We start from the raw sequence: 13,193 nt of genomic DNA on the forward strand, positions 1-13,193 counted from the left end.
ACTACAGTTAGACACATGCAGCCTTTTAGGTGAAAAAAAGTCGGCTCAGTTTTTCTTAAACACTCATTAAAATGCAATGGCTCTCAACCTCAGCTGAACACTGGAATTACTTGGAGAGCTTTAAAAAACATTGATGCTTTGGTCCCACGCCCCCAAAATCAGATTTAATTGGCTTGGTGTGTGACCTGGTAATTCTAATGTGGAGAAATGTATAAGACCCTCTGCTTGGCACTGTCCCATGGAAAAAGAGTGGTGAAAGGAGAGGGAAATACACTCCTCCCAGGGCACAAGAGCCCAGTGTGTAGGGCAGTAAAACATCAGAGCCAGAGACAAGGGAAATGTAAGGTGTAATCCCCAAAAGGCAACTTCAGGATTCACAAAAGGGCCTCAGGGCCATAGCTGTCGTTTGACGAACACCTCACCATGTGTTTTATTATTTTTTTTAATATATTTATTTTTTTTAATAAATTTATTTATTTATTTGTTGGTTTGCTTTTGGTTGCATTGGGTGTTTGTTGCTGCGCATGGGCTTTCTCTAGTGGCAAGCGAGGGCTACTCTTCGTTGTGGTGCGTGGGCTTCTCATTGTGGTGGCTTCTCTTGTTGAGGAGCACGGGCTCTAGGCACGTGGGCTTCAGTAGTTGTGGCACACGGGCTCAGTAGTTGTGGCACGTGGGCTCAGTAGTTGTGGCTCACGGGCTGAGTTGCTCCGCAGCACGTGGGATCTTCCCGGACCAGGGCTCGAACCCATGTCCCCTGCACTGGCAGGTGGATACTTAACCACTGTGCCACCAGGGAAGTCCCTCACCATGTGTTTTATCCTTCAGCACCCGCCAGTCCAGGACATTAGGACTGAAGGTCCCACCAGCATAGACAGTGCTAATCTCTTCTGGTGATAACACATAGTCCCACATGTTCACATCTCCAATGTCTCCCACCAAAGACTGTTTTTTTATCAAAGCCCCCAGCAAATGCGTCCTGCTCCTGCCCCAGGAGGAAGCTTGCCTCTGTCTCCAAAGAGTATCCCCTCTTCATACTCCTCCTCACCATGGGCTTCCCATCCACCCAGAGCTCTGTAATCCCTGAGGTAGACTCCCAGGTCACACAGAAGTGCATTGGTGCAGGATAACTCTCAGGAGGCTTGAAAAAGACATCAGCTCCACCCACGGATACACTGTATGCAGCAGTCTTTCCCTTGAAGAGGAGGATCTCATTATATTGTTGCTTTGTGGCATAAGAGAAGAGGCTATCGTTGTGGGTCAGATCGGTATAGACATGCAGGCACACGGTCAAGGCCTTAAGTGGCTTTGTTAGCTGTGCAGTCAGCGTCACAACGGAATTATCCGACTCTTTGGGGAACACAAAGACCTTTGTGTGCATATCTGTAGCGTAAAAAAACAGAGAGGGGAAATGTCAGCAGCAGAGTTTTTTTAAAAAACAAAACTCAACTGAGTAAATTTAAAGATCTAATTGTCGTTATTCAGTGACTCATGAAGTGGGCAGCATCCCGTCTAGCAGATAGAAAGGAACTTTGAAGAGCTGTACAAAATGAAAGCCTTTTATAGACAGAAGAGGGTGGGAAGAGGAAGTTCCTAGAAAAGAGTGGATTATTTCAGGCAAGGTCACCTTCCTATAGGGAAAGAAAGGGGTCTTATTGGGTGGATTACCTCATTAGAGAGGCCAGGTAATTTCACACTGACAGCTTAAAAGCCACATTCCTGGGAGAGGTGAAACTGCAATTAGGTTAGGTGTTGCATCTTGGCTCGCTAACATGGGACTTGACACAAGTGACTCCATTTTAGGTCAGTTGTCTCTTTTTGTAAACGATTCCCCCCTTTTCATCAACCTGAGATATCTCCAGCTGGTGTGCAGGACCAGAAGCCAAATGAGTCTTCTTTGACTGTGAGATGTGTACCTAAGGTTCAAGTCCCTGGTTTTTGGCTGCCATTTGGGTAGTGAGGAGGACCGTGAGTCCCTTCCAAAGAGATTCAAGGGCAGTCTTTGTTCTTGGTGATTCCAAATCAGGATGGGAGAAAATTGAAACATTCATTTGCAGATTCATAGCCAAATTCTTAAGGAAAATAGAAGAATTCAGCACTCAGTCCAATTTGCAGATATATGACAAAACCTCAGGGACAATCAACAGGATGAGAATTTAATATCTACAAAGGTGCACACATAACTTTTCTCTCTAAAATCACCCCATTTTTAAAACTCAAAGATAACCACAGTGAAACTAATTTATTTGTATTAAACTTGGCCTAATTATTTACATAAATGCAGCAAGAATAGTGATTGACCATATAAGCTCTTTGGAAGACTGCTCCATTGGAACCTTGTAAGTAAAGTACCAAGCTAATTTTTCCAAGGGGCTTTACTGACTCCAGAAAGTCAACCTTAGTTCCTTAAAAGTGTCTGGTCATATCCGAGTCTATGCACATCTCCCTCAAATATGACATTTCTGTCAAAGCCTCAGTAGTATAACCAGTGTTTCCAATTGTATACTGTTACAAGGAGAACAGATTCTTATTGAATTTATGTAAATGACTAACTATGATGCCATGAAAAGAATATTTAAGAATTTTCAAATTTGGAAGAAATCAGGTAGAGAGAAAAAGTAAATGTTTCATCTTTGTTTACAAAGGTATACTTTGCCAGATTGCTTTAAGTCATAGATAGCTTAAGAAAAAAAGGTTTCCTGAAACCTGGAGAAAAAAATATTAAGAAAACTGCAATATTTCAAACAAAACAATTATAATCATCTTCCTTAATTCCTTCAGTCCCCTGTAATTAATATTTGTTTGCTTGAATCCAATTTTTCCATTAGCTCTGTAAATTTTTACTCAATTTAGTTTTATGATGTTAAACCTACAAGAAACCTGCACTTGTCAAAGTCCTTTCCAATAATCTTTTTGAAGATGAAGCACATTTGCAGAAACACTTCTGCAAAAGCATCTGAGTAAAAAAATAACTGTCTGGGGACTTCCCTGGTGGCGCAGTGGTTGAGAGTCAGCCTGCCGATGCAGGGGACACAGGTTCATGCCCCGGTCCAGGAAGATCCCACATGCCGCGGAGTGGCTGGGCTCGTGAGCCATGGCCGCTGGGCCTGCGTGTCCGGAGCCTGTGCTCTGCAACAGGAGAGGCCACAACAGTGAGAGACCCGCGTACCGCAAAAAAAAAAAAAAAAAAAAAAAAAAAAAAAAAATCTGTTGAGAGCTCATTATAATGGAACTGACAAGGAAATTTGGTTATTTCTGTGACATACAATGTTTTAAGATAAGACTGGAATTATGACTGATAATCATTACACCAGGATATGTCAGATTTCTAGGAATTCTCAAAATTTTATAAAATTTATAGCATATGCAAATACAACATAAAGAAGGCTTAGTATTACTTCTTCTTTGACAATGCTTCCAATATAATTTAATATATCAAATAAGCCTAATTTGTTTAACATCTCCTTTTTATAAGGAGAGAGAACAAGTGTTTTGAGATTTTCCAGGGGTCCTCTGGAATATCTCAAAGTTACTTTGAGGTCAAAATGACTTCATTTAGAATTTGATTTACAGGAAGTTTGTCAAAAATATTGAAAGATTGTAAAGCCCTTGGTCAAATAGGATCATAGGTCATTGCAAAACAATACTTAGTTATACATTTAACCATAATGACAATTAAAGACTTCAAAGGAAAATACAGAAGGTTAAATAGTTGTAAAGGAAAATGTAGCTCTTTTAATAGAGAAGACTCAGCTTTCTTAACTAATCAAAAGACGCGATAAGGACAGCACAGGAGGGCTTCCCTGGTGGTGCAGTGGTTGAGAGTCCGCCTGCCGATACAGGGGACATGGGTTCGTGCCCCGGTCTGGGAAGATCCCACATGCCGTGGAGTGGCTAGGCAGCTGAGCCTGCGCGTCTGGAACCTGTGCTCTGCAAAAAAAAGATAGCACAGGAAGTTATTTTGACAAGACACAAAATCTTTGCTTTCTAGGCAAATTACTTGAAGTAAGAAAAAAAAACTTTTACAAAACTTTTACAATCTCTTATCAAGAGCACACCAATAGTTCAATAAAACTTTATTGTTTTCACAGAGAGAAAAGCAGATTCTAATTTTATACCTGCTTCCTTTTAATATTAAAATTTATTCACTCAATTAAATTCATTTCCATTTTAGTCAGTCTTGACCATGCATAAAACCCCTTACCAAAGATTCCTTTTCCACAAACCTTCTACAACTTTCTTCTTTACATTCATATTTTGTCCTGTGTTTTTTCCCTCTCCCATTCTGAAATAAGCAGTCTCTCTTTAGGACAAAATTACTTTATTTTCATTCAACAAAATGCTTTTTCATTCCTCATATCTTCTTTTACTGAAAACACACATCTTCTTTTCTTTACATATGGAGATATTCATCTCATTATTTCTGTTTTTAACCCTTAGAAAATTTAAGATTTAGTGAAATAAAGAAGTAAATAGTTGTGAACTGTCTTTTACTTTAGCATTTTGTGGCTTGGCAAATGTATAAATACTTTTTATTGTTTTTAGAAATATCTGCTTTTTCATAGTAAATTTCTCAGTGTGGCACAAAACATGTTTAATAGAACCAAACATATTTAGCTCCTCTGTAAAAGGAAGCCAAAAGTGGATAAACCTGTGTTCAGTAATTAATGTTTCAGTATTTTATCTTATTTGGAAATGATCTAAATATTTAATGATTGTCCATAATTTAGTTTAACCTAGCAAAACTTTAAGGTGTTAGTTTACCAAAAAGATTTGGGGAAATGATTTTATTTTTCTTAAAAAAATTTTTTTTTGGTATTTTTAAATTTTTTTATTTTAAAAAATTTTTTGTGGGAAAACTATTTTAAAAGTTCACCTAAAAACTTTTTTCCCACTTACATCTATTTAATTCACTTGTTCTCAACAGTTTGTTTACTCATGAAAATTTCATCATACCAAGTTATTTCTCTTGCTGACAAATTTTGAAACAGAGATGACATGAACTTATTTGACTAGTAAACCCAGGTAGAATAAAAGTTGTATGTTTGCATTATTTTTAATGTTGGTAACTCTAAAGATATAACTCTGTAGACATTTTAATTAAACCAACAAGCTCAAATTATCATTAATATTCAATATTTTCCCAGATTGTATGAACTTGAAAAGCATTTGGGTCAGTTTCTATTATATCACTGAAAATTTTAGAAACACTTTATTTAAGTGCCTAATTTTCTTTAAGCCAATTAAATAGTGCTCTTTTACAGATTAATTTTTGGCAATATTATCCATAGGTAGAAAAATACCATACATCTACAACACAATTATATAGAGAGACACACATAAGTGACAGAGGCAAACAGAGACTTTATAGCTTTCATTTTAATATTACTGCCACTATTCAGGTACAATAATACACAGCTCACTAGTTATAAAAAAGCTGGATTTAAGTTGTTATGGTAGATAGAATAAGTTAAGGTTACCTGCTCAGATGGCTAAAACTTTTTAATAATATTTGTTATTATTATTATTATTATTATTATATATAATATAATGTTATTTGAGAAGACACTTAAAAGATTATTATATATTATAATATATATTATATAATATATTATATTATAATATATAATATAATGTTATTTGAGAAGACACTTAAAAGATTTTTCATTCACCTAAGTTTTAAATGACCTCTTCCTCTTTTGTTTTCCCCCTAATAAGAATTACCTCCCTGGAGTTTGTAGTTTAAAGAGATTGGCCTAGAAAATAATTCCTGGAGAAGACCAGGTAGGACATTTACACCTCAAAGGTACAGGGAAGGGATGCAAGTTCCTCTGAGAAGAACTTTGCTTCTTAAAGCCAGAATTTTTACAATATTTATTTGAGATAAATATGGGAAGTTTCAGGATTGGTAAAAAGAACAGGTGGGCTTTGAACTGTTTCTAGAGAAGATAAGGGCAATTGCTCTTAATTCCTCAAAGAATTGGGTTGCAGCCTAAAAAATACCAAGCGGTTAATCCTCCCATCTAGCCATATTATCTTCAGTTTGCTCTCCTTCCCTCCCAGGTACATGGTTTTATTTCTCGCAGTATTGAACACCTCTTGGATGTGTCCAAGGGGTGTCCCCCAAAGAGGTTGCAAAAGATATTTTATTCCCCTCTCCACAGAGATCCAGGAGAGCTGGCTCTGATAAGAATTGTTACCTTTTGCTGGCTTCTGCCAGTTTTCCCAAGATCCCCTCTGCAAGCTCCAGTATCTATCAGAATTTGGCAAAGTTTTTAATTAATTTTAATTTAGTTTCCCTTTGGATGTTTAAGGGAATAACATAGCAGTTTACCAGAAAAATCCCTCAGAGTCTCATCAACTCTGGGAGGCGCCCATATGGGGCCCTCCACTGAAGGTAGACATGGGGTCTGTAAGGCCACTTTGGTTTACAGTAATGTAAAGACAATTCAGACAGAGGATCAGTAGACTCTGAGACTCAATTAAAGGAGCTAAAGAGGAATAGTAGGAATCACATCAATCTTAGACTTTTGTATTAGGTACTTCTTGTATCTTTTTCATTAGCCTTTTGCAATGCATTTATCAATGAAGCTAGTTTGGAATTTTGAAGCCTTTTGGAGACTTCTGCATGCTGATTAAAACTGGTATCTAATTCTATTTGTTTGATTTGGGAACCCTTACTTTCAGGTGCACTTCTTAAATAATCATAACTAATTGGAACATTCCCCATAATGGCCACTGTAATTCTAGATTGTTTTTAGTAAGGTTTAGCCATTTTTGTAGGTATTTATATCTTTTAGCAGTATAGTTCATAGACATAAAGTAAGCAGGTGTGCTGGAAGGCAGCGTGCTCAACTCTTTTGAATTCAAGGATTCGCTTTTTTTTTTTTTTTTTTTAGTTAAGACTTTGGGTCTCTCAGAGGCAAACTAATATCTAAGAGGGATGTGCCACTGGGTTGGGGATTGTGTGGTGTTTTACAGTGTACCTTCTAGCATGGAAATTTTCTTGAGGTTGGCAGGTAATCTAGTGTCAATATAAACTGTCCCATGACCAACTTACCCTAACACATGAGTTTAGTTATGTGGTGAGCACTCTAACAGCTTTTAAGTGCCTTAGCCATGCTCACCAATTTTGTGGGTTTCTTTTTTTTTTTTTTTTTTACTTCTATGAATCCCATTAGCAATAACCTTTATTTACTAGACCCAGTCTAGCTTAAGTTGGACCCAGTATGATCTGAAACCCAGTCCAGTTTTTCAGCTGGTAACAGCCAGCAGTTCCCAATATGGAATTTGGGGGTTGGGGAAAGGACTGAATCAGCAGACCCCCAAGAATAGGGACTGCAGACTGGGGTTCCACACAACGGAGAACTCCAGACTGAGCCATCGGTCATTCCCAACATGGAATCTGGGGACAGAACCACGGGCTGAGGTTTCCAATCAAATAGGGAACTGACTGGCAAGCCAATTAGATCAGGAGCTTGATGCAAAGAGAGCAGAGCTCAGAACATAGAGCAACTTACCCAGGGCCCCTCTGAAAAGGACAGAACTCCAAAAGGTCTGAGGGTACAATGCCCGTGTTTCTTGTTTTAGAAGATCTTGGAAGGGCTCTGTGGATTCCATCGCTGACACCAAATCTGCTAAATTAAGTCAGATTCAACTGAGTACATTTAAAGATCTAATTGGCTTTAATTCAATGATTCATGAAGCAGGCAGCCAGCCATCTAGCAGACAGAAAGGAATTTCAAAGAGCTGTACCAAAGGAAAGGGGTAGGAAGAGGAAGTTTCTAATGAAGAGTAGATTATTTCAGGCAAGGTCACCTTTCTATGGGGGAAGGAGAGAGTCTTATCAGGTGGGTAACCTCTAGTCTTAACCAAGTAATTTCATATTGACCGGTGAAAGGTCACATTTTGGGGAGAGGCTGAAGCTGCAATTAGGTTAGGTATTAGGTCTTGGTTTGCTGACATGGGGCTTAACACGAGTGACTCCGTTTGGGGCATGTTGTCTCTTTTCTAACCTTGTTAGGCCACAAACATGTGTTCTCTCACTATGTATAGAGAGATTGGATTTAGAAACCACAGACTGCCCTCTTTCCCAGAACACAACCCCTCCCCCACTCTGACTATTTTCCCTAACTTGGCTTTGCATAGGTAGCCCTGATACAAGAGCCCAGCGCCCACCTGAAGCAGTGCCTACCTGTCTGGGAAAAAGCACTAGGGAGGCTAATGATGACCAGGAAACACAGTGACAGCTTCTCCATGTTCCCTCCCTGCAGTCACTGTGCCCAGAATCTAGGATATTCTCCTGGAAAGAGTAGCAGCGGCTGGGCTATCCGGGGCTTGGACGCCTGAAATCCCTCTGACTCAGGTCTTTTCCACTTTCACCTTATAAGTGCAATAGTCAGATTGTCTCAGCTGATGGTTAAATGATTTTCCAAAATCGCTCCTTGGAGCCGTAAATCAAAGCTCTAAGAGCAAACAAACCAAGACAAAACAAGAGATCAATATGGGTCATTTATTAGAGAGTCCATGGTGCCTACTGGTGCTCCAACAGCTCTGTGTGGCAGTGCTTTGTGAATTGAAACAGTCACACCCTGTGAATCCATTCTGGAGAAATGCTGTTAAAAGTTTGGGGGTGGGGGAGACATTTTACTCACAAAGACAACCATAACACCACTTAGGATAGTGAAAAATTAGAAAACTGGGGCATGTTTAAGGAAACTGGATACATCTACCTCCACTAAATAGAATGGATAGTCCTTTAAACTATTGGTTGGTTGTGAATTTTATGCTACAACATGTAAAAATGCTTATAATAGTATAATATGGGAAAAAATAGCGTAAATTTGTTTATACACTATTTTTTAAATGAAGTAACTAGTTTAGAAAAAAATCTATTAGGGATACCCCCCAAAAAGTAAGTGTCCTTATCACGGTAATGAAATTACTGTATGAAGGATATGTTTCTCTCATTAACAACATTTCCATAATGTAGTTATATTGCTTATAAAATAAAGTGTGTGTGTGTGTGTGTGTGTGTGTGTGTGTGTGTGTGTAATTAAGAAGTAAGGAAAGAGAGAATAGAATAAAGGTAAGTAGCCCTTGAAGCTCCAAAAGCTACTGTTTCGTTTTATGAATAGGACACCCAGTCTGTGGCTATTTGGCTTTAATCCCAAAACATTATAATTTCATGTAAAAAGAATCTTGAGCTTATTCATCATGAGTTTTCCCATTGCCATTCAATGAGAAATTGATAATAGACATTATTTATTATTTGACTGGAAGAACTAACTGACATGCAGATAGCATATTCTAAACACACAAGAGAAAAGAACTATTGCAAATTATAGTATTGATACATTTCTGGAAAGGTTTGTTTTGTTAACTATATAATGGTATATAGTTAAATTTTCTTTTAAATTACCTTTCCCAAACTCTTTGCATCCTATTTTTTAAAAGACTGACTTAAAGTACTTGCTGCAAAAATTTTTCTCTTCTTACTGTAACCATTTGCCCAATTAAAGATATATGCATAATTTGAACAGAACAAAATATATATAATAGGTAAAAGATTGGGACAAAGAAGGAAGGTGTTTTCCCAGTACCCAAACTGCCTTCTCATTAACCTTGGGCTCCCCAGGTAAGTCAAAAGAAGGCACCTACGAGTATGATGGGTGGACTCTTTGGAAATGTTATTGATTTCAAGGAGTCCATCACATTATCAGATCTATGTCCATAATGGATATTCTGAACACAGCTTAAAATTGAAAAAGGGAGAGAGGCAGAGAGACATAGAGATAGGGAGAGTGAGAGCTAAAGCAATAGAAAGAGAAGACAGAGAAAAAGGAAAAGAGAATTTGAAAGACCTTCCGGGTGAACCGTTTCACAAGCCACCCCTGGTTCCAGTAATCTGCCAAGACAGCACTATAACCACTCATGCCATATGACAGAGTCTTGGGTGAACTTTACCAGAAGAGAGGTGTAATAGATCAGTTTGCCATGTGACGTTTTTCCTGCTCACATATGTTTGTTTGGGAGGCTTCTCCTCTCTTCCTTTTACAGTTCATGATGTCCCTGTAAAAATACTTAAATATTTCAGCTTTTCTAGACATCTTGGCACTTTGGTTTCTCCCTGATTTAAAGTCCCAGTAGATCAGAAAAACATTTCAATTGTAGAGACACCAAGTACTGACTGGGGATAAAGAAAAACATTGCAAGACAATGTTTGTTATCTTGTTATCACAGTGCAGTTTTAATGAATAAATAAGAGCATGGTATATATAGAGCTATCATTTTATTTAATCCTCAAGTACCTACAACTCTAGACTCCAGTGCCTAAAGAGCAAGTTTGGTGTGCTCTCAGAGTTCAATCTGGAACCACTATAACATGGGGAAAAGAGGAAGCAACGGACATGTCGGTCAGAAACAACACATCCAGTCAGAGACAACAGTAGTCTTTTCAAAGCTGTCACTCAGCCTAGAACAGTGGTTCTCCAGCCCCCACTGTTGGAGACTCGGCTGCACATTGTAATCAACTAAGGAGCTTTAAAAATACTGATGCCCGTATACCCAGACAAAACAATAATTCAAAAAGATACGTGCACCCCTATATTCATAGCAGCACTATTCACAGAAGCCAAAACATGGAAACAACCTAAATGTCCATCAACAGATGAATGGATGAAGAAGATGTGGTACGTATATACAATGGAATATTACTCAGCCATAAAAAAGAATGAAATAATGCCATTTGCAGCAACATGGATGCAACTAGAGATTATCATACTAAGCGAAGTAAGTCAGAAAGAGAAAGACAAATACCATATGACATCATTTATATGTGGAATCTAAAATATGCCACAAATGAACCTATCTACAAAACAGAAACAGACTCAGACACAGAGAACACACTTGTGGTTGCCAAAGGAGAGGGAAGGACTGGAGGTTTGGGATTACCAGATGTAAACTATTATATATAGGATGAATAAAGAACAAGGTCCTTCTGTATAGCACAGGGAACTATATTCAATATTCTGTGATAAACCATAATGGAAAATTATAATTAAAAAAAAAGAATGTCTCTATGTGTGTAACTGAGTCACTTTGCTGTACAGGAGAGATTTGCATAACATTGTAAATCAACTACACTGCAATTAAAAAAAATTAAATTAAAAAAAAAATACTGATGCCTGGATCTCACCAGCAGAGAATGTGCTGTAATAACCTGGCGTGTGACCTGGAAAACTGGATTTTTAAAAGCTCCCCAAGTGATTATAATATTAGCATCTAAATTTGAGAATCATTGTCCTAAAGAATTTCTCATATGATTCCGTACCCTTGATGAATGCTTCCTAGAATATGAAATGATGTCTAAGGGCACACCTAACAGTGGAAAAGGTAGGGGCTTCCACGTCAAAGAACTTCGATAGTCTGTCAAGGGCATAGCTTGCCTAATGTTATGCTGATGCCAAAGCTGAATAGGATTTTTATGTGCAATCCATTCTCCCAAACATAAAATAACAAAATGAAAAGTTGGGAGATTGCCAGTGCCCCAGAAAAGGTAGTTTACATGCTGGATATATGGCATCCTGGAATGGTTTCTCCATGAGAAAACATGCATGCATCTCCATACCCTCCCTACTCCACTAGGGGTGTAAGTACAGCCTATGAACTTTTACTGCATGTGGCAGTAGAAAACAGTGGTTAGAAGCATGGGGCTCTGTAGTCAGACTGCCTAGGTTCAATCCCAACTCTGCGCAAGTTAATTAACCCCTCTGGACCTCAGTTTCCTCATCTGTAAAATGAGGACTATAAAATAGTACTTGCCTCATAGGTTGTCATTAAACCAATCAATATACCTAAAGGACTTTAGAGCAGTGCATGGACTATGGTAAGAGCTCAGTATGTGTTTTTAAGACTGTCTGTGATCTGCCCTGTGTGCTTAAGCAATTACCATCCTGGGAGTGGTGGTGGAAACTTACAAGATTACTTACCTGTGTGTATTAAAGGACATGGGGTAGAGGGATGAAACTGAATGAGTCTTCAGATAATGTACGAGAGGCAGGGCAAGGGGATAGATAACCTGACTCAAGATGCGCTAGATCTTTCTTTAAAGATCACCACCTGCCTTCAAGCTTATTGGGAGCCAGGCATGTCTTCCAGATAAGACATCTGAGCTGCCAGGAAGACACTAAAGTGATGGTTCTAAAAACATATTGGGCAAAAGAGCTTGTGAATTGCAGATTCCTGGGCTCTATATCCAGAGACTCTAATCTGGTAGGTCTGAGGTCAATGAATCTACAATAAACACCTTAGGTGATGATGATGCTTGTATTAAGCAGCCCACAATTTAAGAATCACTGGACCAGGCAATCTAGGAAATTTGAGCTAGGAATCTGCATTTTCTGAAGAAGAAGGCTAGCAAGGCCACTTAATCCACTTTCTGTTACAGGAGAAATGAAAAGATGCATAGATAAGATGGAGGCGGAGAACAGCAAGGAAGGCATACAGGCAAGTTTTGCCAATCCACCTGAGACGAGAGGTTGGTTATCTTAGGATAACGTTATTTAGAAATCAACACAGCACTTCTCTTCTTTCCCTGGGAGTCTAAGGATCAGAAATCTATGCTTTTGAAACCTGATTTGCGTTTTCTTTTTTTTTTCTTTTTGGCCACATGGCTCGCAGGATCTTAGTTCCCCAACTAGGAATTGAACCCAGGTCAACCACCAGGAAATTCCCTGGGTATATATATCGTTGGTGGTGTTGTTTTAACGATCTGGAGTTGTTTGCTTTTTTTTTTTTTTTTTTGGTCAGTCCTTGCTTCCGTGGAGATCAAACTTAGTGATAGTGAAAAACATAAGGAAAAAAAAATCACAGACTTACCATCCTACCTAATTTGTCAACTGGTACTCCAAATCCATTTCCATCAGGCTCAGTCCCATTTCTGGGGAGGCTTGTAGCCTTTCCTCCAGGCCCTGGATGGACCACAGGGAAGGGTCCTCAACCACTCATCTGGCTGGAGACATGCAAGGCTTATCATTATACCCAATGATCCAATATTTCTCCCCAACACAGGGAGATTTTAGGTGCCTGATCTGCACATCACCATGTTGCATCCTCTGCTAAGGTGCTCACACTTGGGTCACTTCAGGTCTGGACCTGAAGGCCTGGCTCATATTCTTATACCAGCATGGCTATTT

The 13,193-nt window shown here is 38.7% G+C and overlaps 1 protein-coding gene across 1 annotated transcript; it reads right to left on the minus strand.

Annotated features, from left to right (window-relative positions):
- Positions 1-215: 215 nt before the first annotated feature.
- Positions 216-8,364, minus strand: CRP (C-reactive protein). Its single transcript, XM_079919962.1, is given in 3 exon segments — positions 216-951; positions 953-1,380; positions 8,192-8,364. Coding segments are annotated over 3 exon segments (669 nt in total). The 5' UTR covers positions 8,256-8,364; the 3' UTR covers positions 216-774.
- Positions 8,365-13,193: the final 4,829 nt, after the last annotated feature.

The sequence above is a fragment of the Stenella coeruleoalba genome (assembly GCF_951394435.1).
Source record: "Stenella coeruleoalba genome assembly, chromosome: 1".
NCBI classification, from domain to species: domain Eukaryota; kingdom Metazoa; phylum Chordata; class Mammalia; order Artiodactyla; family Delphinidae; genus Stenella; species Stenella coeruleoalba.